The 27000-nt window shown below is 57.9% G+C and overlaps 1 protein-coding gene across 1 annotated transcript; it reads left to right on the top strand.

The window, feature by feature from the left end:
• On the top strand, positions 1-27000 carry LOC138387655 (noelin). Its single transcript, XM_069474791.1, has 6 exons — positions 1-461; positions 2548-2697; positions 7410-7565; positions 9524-9743; positions 17129-17235; positions 25324-27000. Exons 1-6 carry the CDS (start codon positions 312-314, stop codon positions 25996-25998), a joined length of 1458 nt encoding a protein of 485 aa, XP_069330892.1. The 5' UTR covers positions 1-311; the 3' UTR covers positions 25999-27000.

The following is a 27000-nucleotide window of genomic DNA, read 5'->3' as shown; positions in this document are numbered from 1 at the left end:
AGAGCCGGGCGGCCCTTCCCGGCGGCGGCGGCGGACGCGAAGGGACGCGGCGGGCGCGGGGCGCGGGTCGGCGGCGCGGGGCGTTGGGGACACGGTCGGGCGGCGCCCACCCTTCTTGGCGCCCGGGGGCGGCGCGGCGATGGCCGGGGCGCGCGGGGCGGCGGCGGCGGCGGGCGGTCGGCGGCGGGCGGAGGGGGCGCGGGAACACAGCCGGGCGCCCCTGCCCGCCGCGGTGCCCGCCGCCTGAAGGCTGCCCGGGCGCGGGAGCCGGTGCCAGCTCGGCGCGGGCGCTGGAGGCGACTCGAGGCGCGATGTCGGTGCCGCTGCTCAAGATCGGGGTTGTGCTGAGCACCATGGCCATGATCACCAACTGGATGTCCCAGACGCTGCCCTCTCTGGTGGGCCTCAACACCACCAAGCTCTCGGCGGCCAGCGGCGGGACGCTCGACCGCAGCACTGGCGTAAGTGCGCCCGCCGCCCTCCTTTGCGCGGCCCCCTCCTCCTTCCTCCGCGCGAGCTCAGGGCCGGCGTCCGCCGCGCGGGACCGAGGAGCCCTGGCAGGCGGCTGGGAGCCGGGCGCAGGGCAAGGGCAGGGGGCGCGAGCCGGCCCTCGGACCCTGCTCCCCACGCCCCCAGCCCAGGCCGTTTCCCCGCCACTGCGCCCCTGGGGCGACGCTTCCTTGGCCCCGTCCCGTCGCCGCCGCGGGGCTGGGAAAGCCTGCCCAGGGGCTCAGGGGCTTGGAGCCCGCATTCACTGATAAGCCCCTCCTTGTAAAGGTTAGGAAACTGAGGCTGGGGACTTGGGGACTTGTCCAAGGTCACTCAGCAAGTAAGGGGTGGAGCCGCCGCTGGACCCCAGCCTGGGCTCGGTCCAGCCAGGACTCTGAGCCCGCCCTACTTTAAAACCAGGCCGGACTCGCCGGAGTGGGGCCCCGGTCGGGTGGGGTCCGGAGCCGTGCCTTCACTGGCGTTCCCGAAGTCCCGAGGCGCCCTCCCTTCCCTCCCCATTGCCATAGCCCGGGTTTGTCGGGGTCCCCTTGGAGGAGGGTGCACGGGGCTGGGCCCGCCCCCGGGAGCCATGCCTTGCTTGCCCCCTGCCTTTGCCTTCTGCGCACCCCTTTCTCCGCACCCCTTTCTCCCAGCCTCGGAAACTGAAATCAATCGCTTCTTCCCCTTCTCAAGCCGAGGGGGAGGGGAGCGGTGGCCAGGGCCGCTCCTGGCAGAGCTAATTTAGATGGCTGAAGAGGAGGCTGAGCTGAAGCCACCCACCCTGAGGGCCGCGCCCTAAGGGTCCCGCATTGGGAAAAGGGCAGCCACTGGGGAGGTTCCCCCGCCCCAGACCACTTCCCCGGAGCTGAAAGGAGAGGTGAAGGACACCATCCCCGTCGCTCTCTCTTTCTGCTGCCAAAGGCTCAGTGCCCTTAAGGAGGTCTCCATGCTGTGACCCCCTCCTAAGACCCTTCCTAGGGCCACCTCCCCTGCTGTTTCAGGAACTGCACAGTACTTCCTCCATGATGACTTTGTTCCCTGCCTCTAGGTCCTGAGCATCTGGGGTTGGAAATGAATGAAATTAAATATACCAATACTATAGATTCTCTCCGCCCAACTTCTCCTCCCTGTCCCCATGCTAAAAATAGCAGGGAGGTGACCTGCTGCCACTGGAGAGGAATGTGCTTGGAAACAGCAGGCAGGCTGTGGGGGGCAGCGGCACGGTGTGGGGTGTATGCTCAGAGAGGATTGAGGGCTTGGCGCCCGCCCTGTGTACCTGGCAGGCAGGACTACCTGAGCTGGGTGGAAAGGTGGAACCAGCCACACACAGCTCTGTGGTTTCTTAGTGGTTTTTGGGCAAACCTCAGGAACTGAGGTTGAGGGTGACCCCTGCAGAACATGTCACCAGCAATTGGGTGACAACCACCAAATGGCTTGTGGGTGGGAGCCCGAATGGACTTGGAAGCCCAGTGTTTTCTCGGGGCAGTCTGTGCCAGGCAGCCAGCAGGAAGGTTGTGTGGCTCGTGGTCATTGCAGCTCCCAGCTCATAGGCCGCTGGGTCTGGGGCTGTTACAGCGGTTGCTTCATCTCTAAGTGTCAGGGGAGGGACAGCAGAGTGAGGCTCAGCTGCGCCAGCCACCCATTTGCCTTAAGGGGAAGAGCCCTTATTTCTGAATCAGTGCCTGCTGTGAGGCACCAGCCGCTGGCTTCCACCCAGCTGTGGCCCCTGGCTGTCCCTCCCACTCCCCACATACCAATTTGGTCAGATGCCAAAACTCCAAACGCCCCTTGGGTTGCACTTGAATTTAAAGAAATTTAAAGAGTCACACCTCTTTGACTTCCTTCTGGCCCTGGGCACCCTAACGGGAGACCTCTGTCTCTTTGTAGTCAGGGACCCCTTTCTTTCCTCTGCGTCAGAGCATGTCTTTGGACCATTTCCTTGTGCCTTCTCCCTGGGGTTGGATGTAGACAATCTCCCTGGCCGTTATCTCGGTTGCACCACCTGATGGTCTCTCTTTCTCTCCCTCCCTCCGCCTGCCCGCACCTGCGCCGCTCCAGGTGTTGCCCACCAACCCTGAGGAGAGCTGGCAGGTGTACAGTTCTGCCCAGGACAGCGAAGGCCGGTGTATCTGCACAGTGGTCGCCCCCCAGCAGACCATGTGTTCACGGGATGCACGCACAAAACAGCTGAGGCAGCTACTGGAGAAGGTGAGTCTGCGTGGGTGTGTGCCCGTGCACGTGTGTGTGCCCATGCCAGCACCAAGGCTTGGCTGGCCTGCGGGGGCCATCCCAGCTCTTTCTTGGCACGCCCCACTTGAAATATTTGCGAATGAATGAATGAGTGGAAGATGGATGGGTGGGTGGGTGGATGAGACTCCCAAGGGTGGCCCAGGGGAGATAGATAGACCACCTTCTGGTGACTGCAGGCTCCACAGAGGAGTCATGTGGGCATAGGAGGTGGGGTGCTGGGCTCCTGTCCCATACCGCCATCCGTCTGGGTGATGCTCTTAACCTGTAGCCCAGAGGGTCAGAGCTGTTGCTGAGCAGCTACCTGGGAGGACTCCTTTGGACCTGGGAATGCGTGGCCATTTGGATTTTATGTGGTTGGACCTGGCTGGTGGCTGGACAGGCGTTCGCCACCACGGATGCCTTCCTGGTGTGAAGCAGGCACACTGCCGTCTTCATAACGCCCCTGGGAACAGCAGTGTGCAGTTTGCATGCACAGTTTGAATCCGTGATTTCACTTAATCTTTACAAGACGCATGTCAAGTTGGTGGGGGTTTTCACTCCATTCCAAGAAAGGGAAATTTGTGTCCCAAGGGGTGGACTGACTTGTTCCAAGCCAAACAGCCAGTTAGCAGGGGAGCTGGCACTCCAGCCCACGTGGTGAGCTCACCACCTGATTTGGCCTCCCCCAGTCCTCACTTGGGTCAGGGTGCCTCCTCCTGACCGGTGCAGCCCACCAGCCTTCTGGCACGTTCCACCCCAAGGACCCATATTGTGCAGTTAATCTAAGTGCTGGGGGTCCCCTGGGAGTTACTAAGGGAAGAAGGAGAAATGAGTGGGCCCTTCTGTTCCACCCATCCCCTTCCCCAGAGAAAGGGGCATTTATATGTAGCCCCCATGGGCAGGGACCCTTCCCACCCTGAGAGAGTGGAGTCACACCACACCTGACCCCAGTATAGCCAGTCTTTTCCCACAGTTTGGCCTTGGACTTTCCAAAATGAGTTTGCTAGCTTAAGAGTATGAGATGAGGTCTGCGTGGGGTGGGGGGCTTCTGTGACTCGGGGACAGGCCCTATGTTGTGAGGACAGACAGGGCTGTTGCTACACCGGGCAGGTGGGAGCAACTGGGTGGGGGGACAGCATCGCGCCAGCTGGGGTCAGCATTCTTCAGTTGGAACCCACTGCCACCACAGAGGCTTATGCAATTCTGGGCAAAGCAGGTCCCCTTTCCTGGACTCTGTTTCCTCAGCTGTCAAGGGCGAGGTGGGCTAGAGGTTCTGGAGCTGAGCCGGGCTCTGAGGACTCCAAGTTCCTGCCTGTTTCTGTGCCCCAGGGCCCGAACGGACATGGCACTCTTGTTTCCTGGGGCAGCAAGGAAGCATCGTGGCCTGGTCCGTAGAGCACCCTCACCTTGAAGGAACAGAGCGTGACTTTTTCTGCCATCTTTAGCCACCTGAGTAAATCATTTTAAAAGAATTAAAGTAAAATGCACTTAACAGATTCCATAAACATTTATTAACACCAAACTAGACCAAAACCTAATTGAGCCTTGAATTATTCAGAACCACCGAGGAGGGAGGCGGCGCGTGGCGGCCGGAGTGGGGAAGGTCGGGACAGAGAAGAATAGGACTGAGCCTGGGGAGGCGGCACTCGGTGGGAGGGATGGTAGTTGGGAAATGGATTCCAGAAAGCTCTACGCGCCCCTGGGAATGCAGGCCTCAGAACTTTCCTTCCTGCCTGTGCGTGCCACAGCATTACTGCTTAAAAATTTAAAGCCTCATTTGATACCATAGCGGGCGCTCTATTTTCAGAGGGCCCGAGCCGTTTGCTGGGAAAGAGAGTTGCACTCCCTAATGCATGCTGAATATTAAGGAGGGGCAGGGCTGTCCCCTCCTTTCTTTCCCTTCTCTTTTCTTCTGTCACCTGTGTGCGTGTGTGTGTGTGTGTGTGTGTGTGTGTGTGTGGCGGGGAGGAGGTCATCGCTCTTGGGGACAGAAGCAGCAGATGTTCCGGCAGTGGCAAAGCACGTGCCCTGCTGATGGGGTTGGTCACAATGGCGCATTCCACCAAGTTCAGGGTTTCCCCAGCCTGGCTTCACCCGAAAGCCCACCTGGTGAGACTGCAGAGGTGCTGAGTCCTAGGACCGCCCCCCCCAGACGCTCCAATTTTCATTGGCCTAGAGTTGTCATGTAGGGCCTGGGCGTCGACCTGCCTTGCAAGTGCCACCACGGTTCTGACGCGCAGCCAGAGCCTGCAGGGACAGGGACAGGTGGGGGCCCAGGCTCTGTTCTCTCTGAAGCGGCACTTGGCTCTGAGCTCGAGAGCATACATAGGCTTTGGAGTCCATCCGGCCTTGACCTGGCTGACCTGGCCGTGTAACAGGGAGCACGTGGCTTAACTTCTCCCAGCCTCAGTCTCTGTGTGTGTAAAATGGGACCCAAAATAATGTCCACCTTGTGGGGTTTTGCCGAAATCAGGGAGATAAAAACAGCATGGCGGGCTCAGCACGGCGCCTGTGCCTTGAAGTGCTCGGTAGAGAGTATCGAGCAGGTGTCCCCTGGAGGCCAGGTGTGCCTGCTGCTGTGGCTGATGCCGCTGTCCCAGCGGCCTCAGTGGGGAGGACATGGGTGAACTGTCATTCAGTAGCTCTGTGACCTTGAGCTTGCCATTTGGCTTCTCAGGGACACATCCTGCTGGCAGGAGATTGCACGTGCCCAGAGGAGGGGCTGTGGGCTGTGGCTGCGGAGGGTGGAGGACCGGCGGGTGGTGGCAAACCGCCCCCACCCCGCCCGACTGTCAGGCAGAGGCTGCGTTTCCTGTGCCCCACAACTGGCCAGAAAGCAGAGCGTGCAGTCAGGGTTAGGAGAGCTGTAGGAGAGTAAGTGTTTTGTTTTAAGGAGGCTGAATAGCTTGGCATCTTTAAAATTTGTTTTTTACATTTGAAGTCTAATCTCCAAATCTTGTTAAAAGCATTCCTTCTCTGGGGAATAAAAGGCCCAACATACTGTGTGTGGTCTCCTGACCAAAGCCAGCCTGGGCCCAGCCCCTTCTCCTGGTCACGTGTCAGCCCTCTGCTCCTCTCTGTGCACTGGCTATACTGGGCTTTGTGCAGCCGCTACAGATGTGCTGACGCCCAGGCCCCTCCCTCCAGGGGGTTTTCTGTCCAAAAAAGTATAGTAGCTGAGACAGCTGTGTGGCTCACTCCTGTGCAGGTGCTGTGCCCACAGGGCGGTGTTTCCAAATAGCAGGTAGCCACTCACAGCCCAGCCCGTCAGGGAAGCCTCCCTGAAGGAGGTGGTGTTTAGTCTGGGCTTTGGAGGATGAATTGTACCAAACTTTGCAACTTGTCTTGAAAAAAGTGCTGCAGTTATTCAAAGTGACAGAATAAGACAGGTGAGGGGTGGAGGGAGACAAAAGGCAGTAGAATGTCTAAAGAAAGGAATCAGAGAGCGTCAACGTCATTCCACGTTGTGTGTTGCAAACTTGAAATTTTAAAATAAATTTGTGCATGTTACTTTCAAATAACAAGACAACCCCCCGTGCATTGTTAAGTGCCGAGATTAGCAGTTCTGGTGTTGCTCTCACTGAGAAGGCTTTGGGTGGCTCTCTCTTTTCTTATTTCATTTATCCGCGGGGCTGGAGGGTGCACAGTAAGAGGTGGAAATCACACTACAGCCCAGGCACAGCTGAGCCTCAGACCCAAATGATTTTGTTCCTAGAAGGGAGAGTATTTTCAAATTCAGCAAAAAATCAGAAATGAAGATTTTCTGTCACGGAGGTATCTTCCTCCCGGGTAATTGGATTAGATTCTGAGAAAATGACCTGACACCACTGCGGCAACCCTCCCCTGCTCTCCGCCCGCCCGGTCCCCGCGTGCGTCTGCGCACAAGCGCGAGCCAGTTTCATGAAAATAAAACGCACTGGCAGGTGGCTGCACTAAAACTGTTTTTCTTTTAAGCTCTCTGGAATCCTGTTGAATATTAAAGTTCCATCTTGAGGCCAGACTCAATTCAGAGCTGCCTGTAAAGATGTAAAACAGCGATTCTTCATTTGCTGGGTGATTGATTCCTGACTCCACGCCGGCAACGTGCGTGTTTGCAGAGCAGTCATCTACCTATGATACTGCGGGGCGTGATGGATGGCTCACGAGATGGGGGGAAGAAAGCTTGGTGCAGAGTCAGGGAGAGCGGCTCCCTCGTTCCTCCCTCCTGCACTTAAGCAATCAGACTTCTCAGCAAGGCACTCAATGAGATTTAGGGGGAAGGAGAGGTTACAGCTGGGGGTGGGGCAGCCTAAGGCTGCTGCTCCTCTGTGTTGGTGTTTATGCTTGCCAAACTGACTTTCTCCTGCAATATTAAGAGACTAGAAACAATGCCCCCCCCCCCGCAAAAAAGAGGAAAATATCCGTCACCCAAAGTCCTGTGCCTGGAGGTGCTCCCGGTGGGGTTCCTCAACCTGCACGCCTGACTCTGAGAGCACGTTCTGAAAGATGGCACAGGGAATGTTTGCTGAACCAATTTGCTCTGTTTGGGGAGTTACCGGATGCTGGCGATTAACTAGTAAATAATGCATGGCCACTTCTGGTTCCCAGCAGGTCGGCTGTGTGGGAAAGGTCAGTGTCAGGTGTGGGCAGGCAAGTAAGATCGCCTGGCACCTTCCGCAGCTCTTTCCTTGAACCTGTTGCCCTTTTGACAGGTGCAAAACATGTCTCAATCCATAGAGGTCTTGGACAGGCGGACTCAGAGAGACTTGCAGTACGTGGAGAAGATGGAGAACCAAATGAAAGGCCTGGAGTCCAAGTTCAAGCAGGTGGAGGAGAGCCATAAGCAACACCTGGCCAGGCAGTTCAAGGTATGTACCCTCCCCCTCCTCCTCCTCCTCCTCCTTCTCCTCAGCTGGGCTTGTTTTCCCTTCCTGCTTTCCCTTTCCCTGTAGAAATAGTGATTTGGGGCCAGGAGGAGCACAAGTGAGGGTTGCTCTGTGCCTTGCAGAGGATGGCTGCCTGGAAGTAGAGTGGCAACCCACCCTGGCCCCAGTTTGGCAAAAGACACCCTGAAAGAGGCAGGCCTGGGCAGCAGTCTCAGCACGCACTGGCTCCCCAATCCCCCGCCAATCCGGCTTGGAAGCCAGGGGACCCAGACCTGCGCCTCTCTAGCCAAGCCGAATATTAGCTGGGAAGGGACGTCATTATTGGCCCTTGTCATTCCACAGCTGCTGCAGGTAAATCACATTAGCCAAGGATTAGCTTAATTGATTAGAGCCATTTCTGAGCAGGGATTTCTCAGGGCAATTTTTCACACCTGACCTAGTCTAGCTACGACAAGGCTCGCTGTAGACTTGCAGGGAGAAAAGAGAAGACACCAACAGCTTTTCCCCCCATGGCAAGTGTTCCGCTCCTCCAGGTAACTCTGGGCACTGAACCCTGAGTTTGTTTGACCTAAAATTATATGTACATGTGTACAAATATGTACATATACACCTACAGCTGACTCAGTTTCAAAACTATTAGATTGAGCAATTATATGTCACCTTAATTAAGGTATACATGCATTTTAATTAGAAATCTAGCCCCGATGTAAATGACTAGGTCAAGTTACACAGCCTCGCTTGACAGAAGTGGCCGATATGCTGTCTGCCTGTCCCTTTTATGCTAATGTTTTTCTTTGATGTGCTCCCTGCATGAAGCAAGAACTAATTCTCTTTTAAAAACAATACATTAAATAGACGAAATGGCAAGCTAATGAAGCTGTAAATCTGCATTATAAATAAAATAATAGCAGGCCTGATCCTATGAAGGCGAACTGAGCCGACTGCTCTTGTTGGAAGCAGGTAGACATCTTGTCCTTGCTTCTGACCCGCCAGCAGGAATTATCCTGGAGAGAGATTTTGACCTGTCTGACCAGAAAGGGCTTGTGTCTCTCCTTGACAGGCCAGCATCCCCTCCTCTGTGGCCGACAGACTCCTCTAAGGATGGGGTGTCTCCAACAAGCGCGAGGTAGCTCATTCTTTGCGGGTGTTGTCCACACAGGCATCTCTCCGAGTTCCAAAATTTGGGGCACTGTGGCTCTTGGGGAAGAGAAGCAAGCCCTTGCCTTTGACCATGCTTTAATTTCATTCCAAAATTCCAACAGACATCATTGTGAGGGAACCTAAATAACTGTTAGGGCAGTTTGCTTTGACCAACTCCAGCATTAAAGTGTGATGTTTTGTAAGCGACCATGCAAATATTTGTTTGCTAACATCTGTCTATTGAAGGCAGGCTAGTGAGCTAGTTCTTCAACAGTATTTCATTTTCTTGCTTGCAGGGCTAACTTAAAAGCGTTTTTTCAATGCTGCAGTGACTGAAGAGGCAGTCCACTCCCATGTAACCCTGAAAGAGAGCCAGAGAGCTTTTTGCACCATGCATTTTTACTATTATTTTCCAATACTTAGCACCATATCACTAAGGAACCTTGAACACAACCAGGATCCTCCTTTGCATGCGACTGTAGATGCATTTCATGAATAGTTTGAACACTTGTCAATGCATTTTTTGAAAAAGAAAGAAAAAAAAACTTCGTGTATGTGACTCAAAGCATGTAACCTTAAGATGTTGCATTCTAAACTGACAATAAAGACCTTTCCCAAATATGTTGGTGTTCTGAGGACTGTTTAATATGCTCTTCTAACTCATTTGGACCAGAATAAATAACTCTATAAATAAAGCAGGAGGATGTACGTTTTCCCTCACCTAGGGAGAAGCCAGGCCAAGGCAGGGTGTTAGAGTTCTTGCATGCATCGCACTGAACCAGCTTATTTTAACCTTGCAGGCGATAAAAGCGAAAATGGATGAACTTAGGCCTTTGATCCCTGTGTTGGAAGAGTACAAGGCCGATGCCAAATTGGTATTGCAGTTTAAAGAGGAGGTCCAGAATCTGACGTCAGTGCTTAACGAGCTGCAAGAGGAAATTGGCGCCTATGACTACGATGAACTTCAGAGCAGAGTGTCCAATCTTGAAGAAAGGCTCCGTGCATGCATGCAAAAACTAGGTAGGCCCAGAACCCTGCGGGACGTGGCGCTGCACTGCCCACCTGCGGTACACACACAGGCTTAGGGAGCGGTGCTGAAGTGGACAGCGCCTGCCTGGCTTCAGCGAGGTGATGGCTGGCTTAGGGCTCCTGGGTAGGGCCACCTGGAGAGAAACTGAAGGAGGCGTGTAGGCAGCAGCCATCCTAGGGCACTGTTCAGAGCCAGGTGCGGCACAAAAGCTGGTTCCCAGACCCCACCGAGATGCACATCTGGACAAAAACAGGGTGATAGATGTTGCATACCATCTGGTGGATGGGTGTGTGTATGTGTGTGTGTGCGTGTGTGAGCGTTTAAGACACAAGTTTAGTAGGCCTGGAAATGTACATCCCGGATTCCTCCAGGTTGAGAACGAGGGCTGATGAATCTCCTTGAAATACTGAATCCTGCATAGTTTGAATAAAAAATAAAAGAGCAGTCGCATCACAGTAGGAGATTTGCCATTCACGGCAACTGAGGGAGCCCCTCCTAACAGCCTGGGAGGGAGGAAGCCCATGAGCAAATTAGCTCCTTTACGCAGCTTTATGTTTCCCGAGAAGGACCCCTGGTGCGGGGTGACCTGTTCGGATTCCCATGCCTGATGGATTACCCTCCCCTTATCCACTTTCTAGCTAATTACTTCAACAAATCTCAACACGTTCGTGTCTGCGCCCCCTTTTAAAGAGCGCATTTCAAATCCCATTCTTAGGTTTTCTTAATGCATATTAACCATCCGTCCTCACCAACTTTTCTTAGCACAAAGGTGGTTAATTTTCATGTTGTATACTTAGAGTGCCTTTTAGGGTAATTTCCCTTACAAAGAAATTTTCCTTGGGCTTTTCCTGATGTTCTCACTTGATTCCCTTTTTATTCCCCTTTCTAGACACACACACACACACTCTCTCCGAGTGCCTTGTTATAAACTTAAAACGCCCAAAAGGAACAAATACCTTAAAAGCTCTCCAGTGTTGGTAGGTGAAAGAGAGAGATCCAAGGGGAAGGAAATTAGAGTCAGCCCAACCCTCTCCCTTATTAGCAGGTTCCCGCTTCTAGATGGTTCGTAAGTGCTGTCCCAGCATCCTCAGAAAAGGCGCAAAGTCTGACGTCCCGGTGCTGGGCCGAGACAGGGGTATGCTGGGAGTCTGCGAGTGAGTGCGTTTCGCTGCGCGCACTGGCTGTGCCGGCGGGGGTTGCCGCTGCGTCCTCTCAGCTTTGTGCTCCGTGGTGCCCGAGCCCCGGAGTGCAGGGGCCGGGTGGCCTCAGACTGCCCCAGGTGGCAGGGGCCGGGTGGCCTCAGCCCCAGGAAGCATCTGGGCCTCGTGGTCTCCACCATCTCTCGCCATTTGGCCTTCCTAGGAGTTGGTGTGGACGTTTGTAGGGCTGCATTGGTGGTCATGGGGCTAAGTGAGTGTTTCCGTTGGGCACAGCCTTCAGGTTTCCGCCCACAGTGACCCTGAGTCCACCATTGTCCCTCTCTCCCGGCCACGTGGGGGGTCCCTCAGCCTCTGAAACATCCAGGGCTGGGGTTACGTTTGCTGTTTTTTTATTTCCCCATAAGCCGTGTCTTCCTCCCTGGTGTACAGAATGGGTCTGCCAGAGAGAACCTCAGAGAAAGCCTCCCCATTTGCCAACCAGAGAATCAGAGGGCCAAAACAAAAACGTGGAGTAGAAAGTCGCGAATGCCGGAGGGCGCGCCCCTCCCAGGCGAGCTCCCCCCACCCATCTGTGCGCGGCCTGTATTCAGTAGCGGGCGAGTTTCCCTTAGGGCTTCGGGTCTCGAGCCTTTCACGTGGCCACCCGTGGGCTAAACACTATTGATTTGGGAGTAACGAGAGAGGAGGGTAAATGGGCCCCCAGAGGCCATGTTCCCCCACCCTTGGGGTGCAGCTGCCAGGTCTCACCTCTGCACTTAATCCTGCCCTCGGAGGGGCCGCGCAGGCAGAGCGTCTGCAGCCGGGCCGGGATCTGCGTGCAGCCCAGCACAGCACCGTGGGCGCCCCGGTCTGGGGGGCAGCTTTGCAAAGTAGCAAGTGCCACTCGGTAGCCGTGCGACTGTCCCAGGGCGTCCATCTTCTCTAGTGTCAGTGGCCTCCTCGTCTGTGAAGTGGTGCAGGACATCCCCGGGCTCCGGGGCAGTTCACGGAATGACAATTCACGGAAGTCATTCATGCCCCAGGCTGCGCACTGTGCCTGGCACAGAGGAGGTGGTGGCAGGCAGGGAGGTGGGTGCATAGAGAGGTGGAGGGGGGCGTGGATCATAGCTGATTGATTAATGGATAAGTAGCCAGATACATGGTTGATTGATCCGTAGGTGGTTGACAGACACACGTGTAGCTTTAGCAGCTGGTGCTCTCTCTCCGCCCTCTTCTGAGGCGTTCGCTCAAGCTCCATAACTTAAGGACCAAATCAATATCCTGTAGCTGCTTAATGTAGCTTCATTTTAGCCCTGCAAATAGACGCCCATCTCAAGACCATCCTAGCAACCTGGTCCTTGCTGGGAAGTTGCTGTGTCCTGTGGAGCCAGCACACTCTGCTGGCCGTCCTGGGGGGACAGGATTTCTGCTCCCCAGGACGAGACGTAGTGTCCCCAGTAGCTGGCAGTTTCCTTCCTCGCCCCTTGACTCAGTGGCTCCTTGGCGTGCCTGCCACACCTGCTGGTGTGAAGTCTGGCTGTGGACTCCTTGGCCTGGTGAACAGGGTCTCAGCTCTCTTCCTGGAGGAGGATGGGGGCTCCCTGCAGCTCCCCAAAAGTCATCTGAATTCCTCCTCTCTGTGCTGCTACCTTCTCTTCAAGCCACTGTTGCTAACAATTCCTGACCCCAGAACATACATAGAAACAAGCAAACAAACAGAACAAGGACCAGGGTTCCCTCAGCTTTCCACGCCCTTTTCCAAGATCTCTCTCTCCGTAGGACTATTTTCCCTAATGGCCCAGCCAGAAATCCACATCTGAAACTCTCATCTCTAGAGCTGGAGGTTGAGCCAGCATCTGTCAGGCATTCTCGGGGAGAGAGGCAGCTGCTCGGGGTTCCCTGGAGCAGGGCTTGTTGCCAGGCAAGGGGAGAGGCAGTGCTGCCCAGGGACCCGGTCCCCGTCGTCCCCTGAGCTGGGGCACGAGGCCGTCTCCCCAGCAGCTAAGCTGAGAGCAGCCAGCAGCGTAAGACCCAGCGCAGAGCGCTCCTCGCCCCGGCGCACCTGCAGCTTCAGGCCTCAGTGGTCCTGTCTGTAAGCGAGGGGCGAGCTGAGTTTTAGGACTTCTAGTCACACCATGCTGGAGCTCCGATGCTAGAGGCTTCCTTAGTTTCTTTTCTTTAAAAAGGTGGGAAGGAAGCCCCCAGACACTCGTAAGCGCAGGTGGAGCGGGGGCTGCAGAGTCAATGGGGGTCTTTTTGCCCCACTGAGAACACATCTTACAAAGCCTGCTGGCTCCACCTGCAGCGTCCCCCGCCAGCTGCTGGGAGCTGGGCCCGCCCCAGTGTCCCCACTGGTGAAGGTCCATGACAGTTCCTGTCCCAGTTTGGGGACGTCAGGGCATGGGGCTTCCTCTGGCACTGTCCTACACTCTGTCTCCTGGGAGACGAGTCTGAAGTCTCCTTGTTCCCCGGCCCTTGCGATGTCAGGCAGCGAGACTGGCGCTGTCCTGCCCAGGGCCCTGGGTGGAGCTAGACAGTGAGCCACCGGCCAGAGTGCTGGCAGAGCAGCGCACGGCTGGTGCACGTGGTCAGGGCTGAGAGAGGTCAGTCCTTGCCAGGGATGTCTCGGTCAGAAGGAGCCACCAGGGTGGCGGGGGAAGAAACGGGCTCCAGGCTGAAATGTTCAGAAGCACTGACTTCAGTGGGGTCCAGGCAGGGCCAGGCCTTCCTCGGTGGGCTCCCCCTCCCCGGAGTTGTCGGGACTGCCCTGCCCCCGCCCACATAAGGAGGTGAACACGCCTGCACTGCCCCCACCCGGCTCCGGGTCTGAGTGTGAGGCCAGTCGGGGGGCTGCTTGGTTTCCCGCTTATTTCGTCTGCGTCTTGGACGTTCATTTGTCCGAGCTCCCGCTTTGCAAACTCCTTCCAGCTTAAGGCTCCCAGGCTTCAGGGGATGAAAGCCGGGCCCACGGAAGATGAGCCCAGTGGCTGGGTGGCAGGCCAGGGGCAGTCAGCCCTCTTCGCCTGGTTTCCGAGTTTGCCCAGAGATCCCTCTGTCTCTTGGCCTGAGTCCCTTGGTGGGCACCTCCCCTGGGCCTGTTCCGTGAGGTCACCAGGCTGCTGTTCACATGCGGCCTTCTCCTAGGAGTGACAAGAGGCAGATTGCTCCACGCACAGGGGCGTCGGCTCGGCCAAGCTCCCAGCTTTGGCCCTGCCTCCTGAGACCTGTCCAGGGCCCTCAGGGCAGCCAGGCCCTCCCGGCTGGGCGTGCTGTCCCTCCCTGCTCAGCTTCCTCTGAATGGAGCCCGCGCCGGTGCTTCCTGCACCTCCAAGGGCTCGGGAAGCCCGGCCAGCCCTCTCCCCCGCCCCTCCCGTCCCCCCTTGTGCATGCATCCTGAGCACTCGTGACTGGAGAGGGACACGTTCCTGAGCTGGATGTGCCAAGATTCTGCCGAGCTCTGCCGTGGGCTTTTTTAGATCCTGTCAGCTCCCGAGGTCTTGGCAGAACCGGTCTGGACGGAGAACCAAAAATAACTGCCTGCGTCAGGAGGGCGGGCAGCCTCCTCCCCGAGGGCCCTGGGACCTGTACCTGCAGCCAGCCACGCCCTGCCCTCTCTGAGTCCAGATTTTTAGGCTCACTTCAAGGGGGGACTTTGGCACCGGAGAGAGCCAGTGGTGAGGGTGACGCTGAGCCCCGGAGCTGAGGTGCACTTGGGTGAGGGAGCAGGACGCCCCCAGCCCTGCTGGAGAGCTTCCCCGCGGAGGTCACACCTCGGACGGCTGCCTGTCTCCCCGGGCGGCCGGAAGGTCCAGGTCCAGGGTGGGCAGGACGAAGTGGACGGAAACAGGCGGCCCCTGGCCTGGCCTTCCCCGGGGATGAGGCCCTCACGCCTGCCCACGTGCAGCCTGGACCCACGGTGACGCTCGGCCCTGACCTCGGAGGAGCGCTGTTTCGGAAGCGCTCCACCGGTCAGACGCTCGCTCCCCACGGCCCTCTGAGGGGCACTGTTATCACTGTCCCTGTTTACAGACCGGGAGAGGATTGCAGAGCCTCCCCAGGACAGGCAGCCATGTCCTCGCTGTCCCCTCCTCTGGGAAAGGTGGTGGAGCCGCAGACTTGGGAGGATTTGCTGAGATGAGCCTTTCCTCCATTTGTCCCTGGACACATCCCCGGGCTGAGTGTTGGGGAAACGGGGCAGTGGCCGGACTCCGCACGTGCTGTGGGGAGAAGCCAGCGGGCCTTGCCCTGAGGCTCCCAAACCGTGACACCCTTTGGGGTGATGTCTCCTCTGGCTCCTCCTTCCAGGCCACTAGCAGAGCCACCGTGGCAGGGAGACCTTCCACGGGCAATCACAGGGGCGAGGTGCTGTCTCAGTGGACGCTGGCCTCTGGATGGCAGCGAGGACAGGAGGACAGCTGCTGGGGGCAAAGGAGGGCTCAGCTGGAGGGCGGGTGGGGTCGGCCTGGGCCCTGCTCCCTGTCCCCCAGTCGAAGCTCCCATCCCGAGAGGCAGGGCGCTGGGAGGCTGGTCTGGGCTGTCCTGGGAAAGGAATCTCCGCGAGGTTTCCCAGACCCACCTCCTTTTCTTACTCCCAGTCTTACTTCCGGTCGCCATAGACGCTGGCTCAGCTTGGCCACCTCCTCTCTGTCATAGTGTCCTCCGCCTCTGCTCCCCCAGGTGGGGCGTGGTCGGGGCCTGGCAAACTTGCTCAGAGTCCAGCAGCGACCCGGCCGCCTGTCTCCGCTGGCCCTGCTGCCGGGAAGCCTCGAGCCGTGAGGGGACGATGTTTATGTGGCAAAGCACATAATTTCTCACGTTCCTCCTGAACGTGGGGACAGGAGACGTAAACATGGAGAAGGGGTGGGGGGAGAAAGTGCTTGTGGCATTTCTTTTTCCAATCTGGGTGGAGGCGGCCGCGCTGGAGCTGGGGCCTTGGAGGGCTTGATGGGAATTTGGGTGCAAACCTGGTCTTCTCCTGCTTGCAGTGGGGTCTTAATCCCTCAAAGCCTCCGTTGCCCAGGTCCACGTCCTCCTGCCGACGGGGAAGGGAGGCGCCAGGGCTCTGGGCCGGGGCCAGGAGGTGTCATCGTTCCAGTCTGGCGTGATGCTGCCCGTGGGCACGCTCACTGCGGCTGGTCTGGGGAGAGGGTGGGAGCAGGCCGGGCTGCGCCTTCGTGCTTCGCGGGATCATCCTGGCTCAGCCGTGGTCCCCAGGTGAAGTCACTGGCGATCTCCCTAAGCACCTGGATCTTCTCTGAACTTTGCAGACCGCTGTGTACCTAGGCTAATGGGCCCCACCTTAGGGTGCCCGCAGACTGCAGAGGCGAGGAGGCCCCTGATCGGCCATCCCACAGGGGAGCCACCTCGGGTTTCTGAGAATCAGGAGCGTTTTGCCCTGCAGAGGTCAGAGGTCAGCTGGATTCACGTGTTCAGGGAGAGTTACACAGCTGTGCACACGCCCGCTTCCGGCTGTGGTGGGTGCCCGGCCCACGGCGCTGTGGGGGGCTCCAGCCTCAGCCCTGCCCAGATGACGGGTGGCCCTGAGCACGTCCCTCACTGTCTTTGCTGCCCTCTGTGAGACGGGAGGGCTGCTGAGGTCACATCTAAGATCCCACCCGGCCTGGGGCCCCGAATCCCAGCCCCCGGCCCGGGGCTCCTCCTCCAGGCGGAAGAGACCGTCTCACTTGTGCAGGGAAAAGCGCACAGGCTCTCCGAGCAGGAAGGCAGCTGCGGCCTTTCTCCTGGGTCAGTTCTAAGGGACAGAGGCCACGCACAGGAGCTTCCTGAAATGAAGCTGAAGGCCTGGGCTTTGGGGTGAATCCTGCCTTGGGGCAGCCTCACACTGAGCCTAACTCTGCTCGGCCTGATGGGACGTGCTAGTCTTCTAATGCCTTCGGGGGTGGGCTGCTGCCGTGCCCATTGCCCAGAGGAGAAAACTAAGCCTTGAGGCTGAGCCCCCTCCCAAAGGTGCCACCCTGCTACTCCCATCCCCAGGCCCCTCGGGCAGGGTCTTCCAGGAGGGGTGCAGCCCTGGATGGCCACACGTGGCTCTTCCCTGCTGTCCTGGTCTCCACTGCTCTGTTGGAGGACGGGCTGGCTTCTCTGGGCTGGACGCAGGGTGATGTCTGAAAACAAGGCAGGGCAGCTGATTCACGGACCCAGAGGGTGAGAGGAGGAAGCGCCCCTGGGGCCGGGGCCCTCACACTCCCCGCTGACGCGTGTGTGCTCTCTTCCAGCTTGTGGGAAGCTGACTGGCATAAGTGACCCCGTGACTGTCAAGACCTCCGGCTCAAGGTTCGGGTCCTGGATGACTGACCCTCTGGCCCCAGAAGGTGATAACCGGGTGAGTGTCCCTTATCTCATAACGGGGTCATTTGGGTGAGGTGCTCCGGGGGGCCTGGGGCCCTGGCCTGTGACCCCGTGTTCTCGCACCTACACCAGCTGCGCCCACCTGGCGGGCAGACCCCTCCGAGCTGTGTCCTGGGCAGAGCTTATTGGCCCCAGGGCGCTGTTCCTGGGAGGACTTTGCAGAGGGGCCCGGCCCCTTGCTGAGGCCCCTGTGCTAACCCAGAGGTGTGAGGATGACGGCGGCGAATGGTGGGGCCTGCAGACCCCTGCAGGACCCCTCCCCCGGCCTGCTCTGCCTGGTGGGCCGGGCCGGGCAAGACCCGGGTCTGTCTCTCTCCCGCCAGACTCCCCCGTCCCTGCCTCTGCTTTAGGAAGAGAACCCATTAGGCCTTTCTTGTTTTAATGACATCTCATTTGTATTTCATTTGCCATTCCTTTCATGGCTGATAGGAACTCGTGTTCCTTTTTGATTTAGGAAAGAGGCCATGTTCTTTTTTCTAGGCTTTTCCCCCCGGGTAAAACCTCAGAAAAGGAGAGAAACAAGCACCACGTTTGCCTTGATCTGGAGCCTGGGTTTCATTATTTGAGCCCCTTTGAGGAATGGGGGTGAGGGGGGCTGCCTGAGAGTGCGTGGCACCTGGCCCCTCCGTCCCTGGACCCCAGACCCCATGCCTAGGACAGCACCGGTCCGTGGCTTCCTCCACAGGGACAGGCTCCAAGGCTGCTGGGGAAGGAGGAGACGCCGTCTGGACTTCACTGTCCTTTGGCAATTTGCAAACGTGACCACGATGTGGGCCGCCCTGCGGTCTGGGGTGTTTCCCACCCGGTCCCCTCTCCTCCAGGGGTTTGCAGGACACCTAGAAAATAAGCACTTAAAAAACCCTCCCCTGGAGCTGATTAAGAAAAGGACCTGAAGATCTGAGACCCTCTGAGCTTTATCTGGGGCATTTTTCATGGAAACGACAGATCCTGCTCTCTCCCTACCCCAGGTTTCTGACCCTTTGGGCTCCCCCTTCCCCACCCCGGGCATTTCCACGTGATCGCTCCTATCAAAGCGTGACGTGGTGCCATGCTTCCGGCACACTCCCTCCTTCTGGGAGGGTGGGCAGTGGGGGCAGGGACCGGGGGCTTTCTAGAGCCTGTTGCACTTGCCTGGGTCCACCGACCTCTGGGGGAAGCTCCCATCTCCCACCTACCTGTGGGCCAGCGGCGCCCAGACCCTCTCCCTGGCTGGAGGGCTGGCTGGACCTCTGGCCTGGAGTGCCATTAGGGGTGGATATTTGCTGGGCAGAAGGTTGTTTCTGTCCTGTTTTATGAATCGTGTCCGCTAATGCTGGGAAGTTTTCTAACAATTTAATTGGCTGCTACTTGCTGTTCTTTGGTTCCACATCCCGCTTGGAAAAGCCCACCTCAGTCTGGAGTTCGGTTAGGATCTTGCTCTTGCTGCAGATGTTGGTGAGGATTATAGTAATCACAGCACAGAAACAAAAACAGGATGGGGACAGCCTTCACGCAGAGAGCAGGTCCTTCGTGCCAGGCACTGTGCGCATCTCATTGTGTATGCTAACTCCATTCCCCTCAGAAACGGCAGGGCCACCGTGCAGCCACACTGCGCGCCCCTCCTGGTTTGATCCTTCCAGGGATCCTCTGGCATTGAGATTGATGTCATCGCCGCTGTGTCGATGTGTGATGAGGGACAGTGCCCTCACCCTGGTGCACAGGTCTATGCAGGGGAGGCTGGGCCGCGGCTATGGTGGGCGCTGACACTCCAAGCTCAGTCTCCAGATACCACCTTCCCCGCCCCCCGAAATCTTGTCCACCCCACCACACAGGGCAGGAAAACCACCCCACACACCCACGCAGGCAGCGTCAAGATCTGTGGGCAGGAACCAAGCGCCTCTCTGCCGCAGAGGACGAGAGGACAGCCATGCGGGGAGCATTCTGTCCCTAGCTAACGCTGCAGCTCCGCCTCTTGGCCTCCGCACTGATATGGAGTCCCTGTGTCGTAGGGAGCACTCGTCAGATTATCTTTTCCCCAGATACCGAGGATCCGGGGCTCCTGGAAGCCCGGCTGTTTGCTTTGCACAGTATGGCGAGGGTGTGGGTTCTCGAAGCTGTCGGGCTGCTGATGGATGCCTTTGATAATTAGACAGCATTTTCCGCTTGATGACTAGATCGCCCTCCAGGAAAGGAGGCGCTGGCGGCGGGCGGAGCGTGCCTAGGTGGGGGAGGCAGGCCTGCGTGCAGAGCTCGCGGCTCTGGGGAAGGGAGCAGAGGGGGCCCAGGGTGCCTGCTCTGAGCACATGGGCTGTGGCCATTCTGACTCCCAGCGCGATAAACACACATCCCTGGGTCCTGCCATTGATCTGCACAGCAATGGATTGTTTTGTTTTGTTTTGATCTTTTCCAATCTCCCATTCAATTTTGATCACACGCACGCAGGAGACCAATAACTCGCTCCAAAAAAACAAAGTCAGCATCAGCGCCAGTGCAGGCTGCCGTGGAGGGCGTGCGCAGGGGGTGTGGCGCGGCGAGGGGAGAGCTGCAGGGGGACCTGAGTGGAGCCTGTCTCGGGCACCTGCAGGCTCCCTGCGCTCACGTGATGCTGGGGGCACCGGCCTAGCCTGCGTTCAGGCTCTTGCTTTCTCTGCACTGAGCTGTTAGAACTAGGTTAACTGGGGATGGCTTTGTGTCAGACCTTCCTCAGTTCACTTATTGAGCACCAACTGTGTGCCCAGCAGTGCGCTGAGCACTGGAGCCCCCACCGTGCCTCTCAGCGGGGCGCTGCCCACGAGCTGTCCATGGCCCCGGGCCCCACAGCCCCTCCGTCCTTCTTTCCCGCAGTTTCCAGGCCTGGCCTGGCCCATTCCATCAGTGTTGGGGGGCAGAAGGGCTTTGTGGGGGCTGGCCAAGCTCTAGACCGGATGCACATGTCCCCTGCTGGGCTGTGTCCCCACCCCCCTGAGACCGTGTGAGCTCTGGGACCCTGTTCCCCGACTCAGAGGCTTGCAGCCCACTCTGACTGTGGACCACCCTCTGCAGCCCAACACCTGCTCCCCTTCTTATGGGCCGCTGATGTCTCGGGCCAGCTCACATCAGACCCCAGGAGGGACCAGCGTTCCCCTCTTGCCAACCCCAGGAAGTTCATGTTCAGAGGCTGGCGTAAGCACTAAAACACAGTCATTTTACAAACAGCAGTGAGCTCATCCTAGTGTTTAATAAAAAGTCCTTTCCCGTCATCTAAACCGTGTCAAAACCATCCAGATATTTCATAAGGATCCTACAGGATCCCTTGTCCTGAAGGTGAAATTATCCAAAATGCACTAGACCATGTGGATGCGGCCAGGGCTCGGCCCGGCTCAGTAAACACAGACGCCCCTTTCAGTGTCTCTGCAGAGTGGGCTGTTCTTGGGGCCGCTGCTCTCTCTGCTCCCCCTCGACCTTCGCCCCCCAGTGGCACCTCTGCCACGACTGCCAGCACCTCCCACCTCCCTCTCTCCACCCGTTCATCCAACGCCTCCCTTTAGAGCATCTCTGCCAGCAGCCCGGCTCCCTGGTGTTAGCAATTCTACCAGGAGGACGCCCGGCAGACGCCCGCCCAGCGCGGGAGGAGCAGACTCAGGCCCGAGTTACTAGGCACAGGCCCTTTAAATAGCAGCCGCTTCGCACCTCCGCGCTGCGTCACATGCGCTCCGTGAGGCGGTGCCAGATGCAAGGCCAAGGCGATGCCCGCCACCCGGTTCTGCCCGAACTGAGATGACCCTCTTCACGGAGAGGCAGATGAAAATACTCGGGACAACCCGGAAACTCCTGTGTTCTCAGCAAACTCGGCCATATGCCACTGGGACGCAGGCGAGGTGAGGGCAGACCGGTTCTTCCTGCAGGGAAGCCGCGTTCAGCGCTGTGTTTGGAAGAAGCCTCGCCCCCTGGAGCGGGCAGGCTGTGGCGGTGCCCCTGGCCTCGGGGGAGCCTCTGAGGCCGGAAAGCCCAGAGGATCCTCCATCCACCAGATCTCCGGGCACGCGCTGGGCCGAGCGGGCTGGACGCTGGGTCACAGTGATGGTTAGGAGGCCGTCCCCTCCAGGCTCAGGGTCCAATGGGGGACACAGACCAATGACAGTGAGGGGGACGTGTGGGTGTGGAAGTCTAAGGGCTGTATTCATGTCCTGTGGCAGCAGAAACAGATCCCTGCAGACCAGAGGGCTCGAAACAGCAGGAATTTAGTGTCCCCTAGTCCTCGGGGCCAGGGCCCGGCGCCCAGGTGCGTGCGGGGCTGCATGACCTCTGGAGGCTCCAGGTGTACCTCGTCTTGTGGCCACGTCATTCCAGTCTCTGCCTCTGTCTTCCTGTGGCCTTGTCCCTGCATCTGTCTCTTCTGCTGTCTCTCTTAAGGACTTGTCACTGGATTTAGGGCCCACCCTTATCTAGGATGATCTTTTCTTGAGATCCTTAATCATATCTGCAAAGACCTTTTCTCCAGATAAGGTCCCATTTGCAGGACTTGGACTTCTCTTTTGGGGGCCACGCTTCAGTCCATTACAGGGGTTGACACCTACCTGCCCTGGGGGGCAGGGGCTTAGGAAGTGCCTCCCAAGGGGGAGCGAGAGCTGGGGGCAGGGCACAGAGGTGTGATCTGGGAGCATCAGGGGATTGCGGACTATGCTGGTGGCAGAGTGTGGACTGTGGAATTGGGAAGGGTCTATGTAGGGGAGTGACAGGCTGGACTGGGGTTCCAGAAGGTTCACACAGGCTGCAGCAGAGCTGCGGGGGCTGGTTAGGAAGCTGATGGCATAACCCAGGAGTGGGTGGTGTGAGCCGGGTCCCGGACGTGGGTCAGCCGTGTCTGCGTGGCGAGCAGCCCGCTTTGAAAGCAGCAAATGTGGCCGCTGAACCTCCCACCAGGAGGCAGGTGAAGCGCCCCAGGGTGTGTCATCCAAGCCCCCAGCCCCACCCCCGTTCTGTGGAGGGAAGCTGAGGCCGAGCGGGAACAGTGGACGTTTTCCTGCACATGAGTCTGCTTCTGCTGGGGCCGGTCCCTGCATCGGGCTGGAACGTATACATGTTCTTCCCTCAAGGCTGCTGGGGCCAAAAGAGGAACGGGTGTGCTTCCTTCCGAGTGCAGCCCAGGCCTGGGAGAGAAGCGTCCTCTTATGCAGGAGCCACCAAAACCTTCAGGCAGGTGCTCCATTGTCCCCACCTACAGAGACACCACTCGAGTCTGCGGCCTCCAGGCTGAGCCTTCAAACCCCACATCCACAGCCCAGTTGCACCCGGGGGACTCGAGGCAGGAAAAGGAGGAAACTGGAAAGAGCTTCCCTCGACCAGGCCGTACCCCGCACCCAGCGTGGGTTGCTGGCCTGCTGCGGGGCTGCGGGCCGGGCATGGCGCAGAGGCTTTGCCCTCCTGGGAAGCAGGGAGCAAAGAGGACAGTGGGCTCAGGGACACGGGCCATGTACCCAGCGAGTCTGTGGAGTGGACGGCAGAGCTTCTAGGCCAGGGCTTTTCAGCATCACCCCGTTGACACTTGGGGCAGGAGCAGTCCTGCTGCGGGGGCTGTCCTGTGCATTGTAGGGCGTGTGGCAGCATCCCTGGCCTCTGCCCACCAGATGCCAGCAGCACACCCCCCCTCCCAGGTCATGACAACCCCAGCTGCCCCAGACGTGACCGTTACCTGGGGCAGATCACCCCTGGTCAGAGCAATGCTTTCAAGCACAGGGTTTGGAGTCACCTCCTGGCTCTGTCAACTGCAGAGTCACCAACCCTCCCTGGCCTGAGATTTCTAGCCTGAAAACGGGGCAACACCAGCTCCCCTGGTGCATGGGCTCATAGGAGAATTGCAGGTAAGAGATGCTGCCAGCATCTGGCACAGCGAATGCCCTGGGCAAAGGCACACAAGCCCCCAGGCATCTGCGCACCCGGCTCTGCTCTTGGCCTTTCGCTGGGTGCCCTTGGGTCTTGCTGGAAAGAACAGTCGGTCCTTCCAGGAAGCAGGAGGGCCAGATCTCCCCGAAAGTCACTCTGTCTTTGGGGCCACCTCCCCAGAGACAAGACTAGTAGGCAGTGAGAGGATTTGATCTGAGCCTTGGGGCTGGGATACAGGGGGAGAAAAGGCATTTCAGGCGAGAAGGTCAGAGGGTGTGAACTCAGAGGCAGGGCTGCCCTCGAGAAACACAGGGCTCCTTATTCGAGGCCCATTGGATCATGTGCCTGTCTTTGCGTAGAGCGGTTTCTCCCTGGTAACTAGCTCAGCCGTGGTGGGAGCACTGACAGCAGGGAAACCGGCCAACAGCCAGGCATCCTGCCCCAGCGCCAGGCCCCGCCGCCAGGCCCCAGCGCCAGGCCCGAGAGCCGGCTGTTACACACTGAGCACCTCGTGTCGATTTTCGCTCCCATCCTTGATGACAGTTTAGAACGTGCTGTGTCCTGTGTCCAGTTTGTCCGTGTACCGGAAGGAAAGGCCATTTAAAAATCCTCAGTCACTGATGCCATCGCCACCCAGTTCTGCCCCCAGGAAGGAGGCGCTGGACCCTGGGGGTACAGGGACGGGTCAGGCTGGGTCCCCGCTGTCCAGGGCTCACTCCTGGGAGGCTGATGTGCGAACGTACTGGAAAGTGTTCTCTGTACTGAGGCAGGAGGGGCGGTTCCTTGGCAGGTGGGGCGGGAGGGGGTTCCGAGAGGAATGTCATTGGAGCCCGGTCTCGAAAGCAGCCAAGAGCTCCCTGTCTGAGCAGACGGCCAAGAGGAGGCGGCGGGAGGGCGGCTGTCCGGCAGTGCGATCTCGGAGGTTTCGGCGCATGGCCCTGGCTCCCCAGTCCCGTCCCCCGTCCTAATCCGTGACCCACGTCATTGAGGGCTGGTCCGTGGGAGGCTAAGGATAATAACAGCCTCAAATGAGACCCAGTTAAAAAGTAAATCTCATTAAAAACAAAAAGCACATCTGCCTCTAAGTACCTAAATGGATATCTCAGGAACAAGGGCATGAGTTTTTTTGAATGTTCTAACGCATGTGTAATGCCAAGTCTGAAAGCTTCTGCCCCTTAATCCCCCGCGCGGCGGCCGAGCCCTGGCTGGGTAAAGCGGCTGTCTCACCGTCAGACAGACGCACGGGCCCAGTAGCCTGCCAGACTGCCCTCCGCCTAGCCGCAGCGCGTTCTAATTTGCTCCCATATTGGTTGAAACTGCCTAGAGCATTTTGTGCAAAGTCTAGACGGTTCCCAAGTCAACGGGCATTTAGGCGACCATCGGAAGTCTCTTCCTCTGTGACCCCAAGCTTGGGCCACTGGCCCTGTTACCCAGGTTGACTCACACAGCCAGGGCCTTTTTCCAGGCCCAGGTTCTTTTCAGAGCAGTGCTTCCCCCGGATCAGGTGTGACAGGGAGTGATGACACGCACAGCATCCCAAATGCCAGACCAATGACGTTCCGCCCGGCAGTTGGGATGACTCCATCCTGCCGCAGGGATGGCCTGGCAGGACACGGCGGCCTCACGCCGTGCCCTGTTGGCATACGGGAGATGGCCCTTCCCTGCGACCTTGAGAGCCAGTCGTCACTACAGGCTGCCCCGGTCCAGGGCCCAGGTGGCTGTGCCCTTTCCAATGCCATCTTGAGGGGGTCGGGGTCCATGCCCTAACAGGGTTCCTCCCCTCCCCGTGTGTGAGCACCTGCCGTGGGACGCAGCAGTGGACAGACGCAGCTCCTGCGTCACGGCCTGGTGGCAGCCCAAGCAGGGGGCTCGCTGTGGGGGGCCACCCACTTACACGGCTCGCACCGGGCGGCCGCAGCCCATACACGTAGTGAGGCTACGGTGGCCCATGTGGTCTGTTCCCACATCCGCCTTCCCCCCACATCCTTTCTTTAAACCGAATGCCTCTTTCTTGGGTGGCAAAGTAGCCCTGTCCCCTTGGACAAGTGCACTGTGGGTTTGGAGGGAGGACCTGGTACCCTTTGGTCTGAATTATTCTTTCCTGGTTCTGTCAACTCCTTTCCTGGTGACAGTCGATTTCAAGTCGGAGAACAGATCTCTCCTGGGAGGAGCCCACCCCGTGCTCCTTCGGGGACGCTGACCACGTCTGCTCTCTCCACAGGTGTGGTACATGGACGGCTACCACAACAACCGCTTCGTCCGCGAGTACAAGTCCATGGTTGACTTTATGAACACGGACAATTTCACCTCCCACCGCCTCCCCCACCCGTGGTCGGGCACAGGGCAGGTGGTCTACAACGGCTCCATCTACTTCAACAAGTTCCAGAGTCACATCATCATCAGGTTCGACCTGAGGACGGAGACCATCCTGAAGACGCGCAGCCTGGACTACGCCGGCTACAACAACATGTACCACTACGCCTGGGGCGGCCACTCGGACATCGACCTCATGGTGGACGAGAACGGGCTGTGGGCCGTCTACGCCACCAACCAGAACGCCGGCAACATCGTGATCAGCAAGCTGGACCCCGTCTCCCTGCAGATCCTGCAGACCTGGAACACGAGCTACCCCAAGCGCAGCGCCGGAGAGGCCTTCATCATCTGCGGGACGCTCTACGTCACCAACGGCTACTCGGGGGGCACCAAGGTGCACTACGCGTACCAGACCAACGCCTCCACCTACGAGTACATTGACATTCCCTTCCAGAACAAATACTCGCACATCTCCATGTTGGACTACAACCCCAAGGACCGCGCCCTGTACGCCTGGAACAACGGCCATCAGATCCTCTACAACGTGACCCTCTTCCACGTCATCCGCTCCGACGAGTTGTAGTTGCCTCTGCCCGAGGCCTAGAGTCCCAGTGCTCACCTAAAGGAAACCCCTGTGAAACAGCTGCCAAAAAGATACTGACAACACTAATTCTGAAAAATCATCAGCAGTGCGGATTCTGACACCGAGGGATGGCATTACCTCCGAGTTTCTCCCCTTGCAGCCGGCGGGCAACAGGCTTGGGAAGAAACCCCTGTATTTGCAGCTGGAACTGCAGCCCGAGGCGCCTGGCCCCCCTCCCCCGCCCCCTGGTCAAACAACATACTAAAGAAGCAAGGCGGTGACTGTTGGCCCCTCTCGCCCGAGAACACCCGCTGTTAGGGCCGCATGGACATTCCCGGAAGTTGAGTCAGCTCCGAGGGATGTGATCGTCCTGTGTCCTTGAGAGCCCCGGGGCCGTGCTTGGCGGCGGCTAGTTTAGCGCACCCCATCGCAGTGCTGTTTCCTGACCGTGTTGTTGTCTCTTAGATTAACTGTGCCACGACCCCAAGTAGTGCAAGGACCCGTGTCTAGTGCTCGCTGACGCGAAGGTCAGAGTGTGCGGAACGAAGTTGCTGTGCCCACGTCGTCTGAACTCGCGTACCGCGTACCCCGTAGATATATTGTGCAGTGTCTGTCCGTTAGTTCCTTGAGGTGGTAACTGTGTGTGTTCGGTTTATGCAATGAATGTTGTAAATGCAATGCCGTAGTTTGGATTAATAAGTGGATGGTTTTTGTTCCTCAAAAGAAAAAAAAAATCAGTGTTCACCCTTATAGAGACATAGTCAAGTTCATGTTGATAATAATCAAAGGAATTATTCTCTTCTTGTTAAACTATCTCAATCATGTAACCGCAGATAAGAAGGGCTTGTCTAGGGAAACCTCGGTTTCCAAGGGGAAGGGAATGTCACGAGGGTAACTGTGAGGAAAGTACATTTTTTAAGTAAAAAAAAAAAAAAACAAACAGAGGAAAACTTTGTACTATCCAGTTATCTAAGGAACAATAAAAACATTAGGAGATGTTTT

Source organism: Eulemur rufifrons, chromosome 7, assembly GCF_041146395.1.
Source record: "Eulemur rufifrons isolate Redbay chromosome 7, OSU_ERuf_1, whole genome shotgun sequence".
NCBI classification, from domain to species: domain Eukaryota; kingdom Metazoa; phylum Chordata; class Mammalia; order Primates; family Lemuridae; genus Eulemur; species Eulemur rufifrons.
Note: the sequence above shows the minus strand (reverse complement) of the source record. Positions and strands in the feature narration are given on the sequence as shown.

Bases quoted from the DNA above. Each gene is read 5' to 3' on its own strand.
- LOC138387655 (XM_069474791.1), top strand. From the start codon at position 312: ATGTCGGTGCCGCTGCTCAAGATCGGGGTTGTGCTGAGCACCATGGCC. The intron at 2,698-7,409 runs GTGAGTCTGCGT...CCCTTTTGACAG, and splicing joins TGAGGCAGCTACTGGAGAAG to GTGCAAAACATGTCTCAATC. The intron at 9,744-17,128 runs GTAGGCCCAGAA...GCTCTCTTCCAG, and splicing joins TGCATGCATGCAAAAACTAG to CTTGTGGGAAGCTGACTGGC.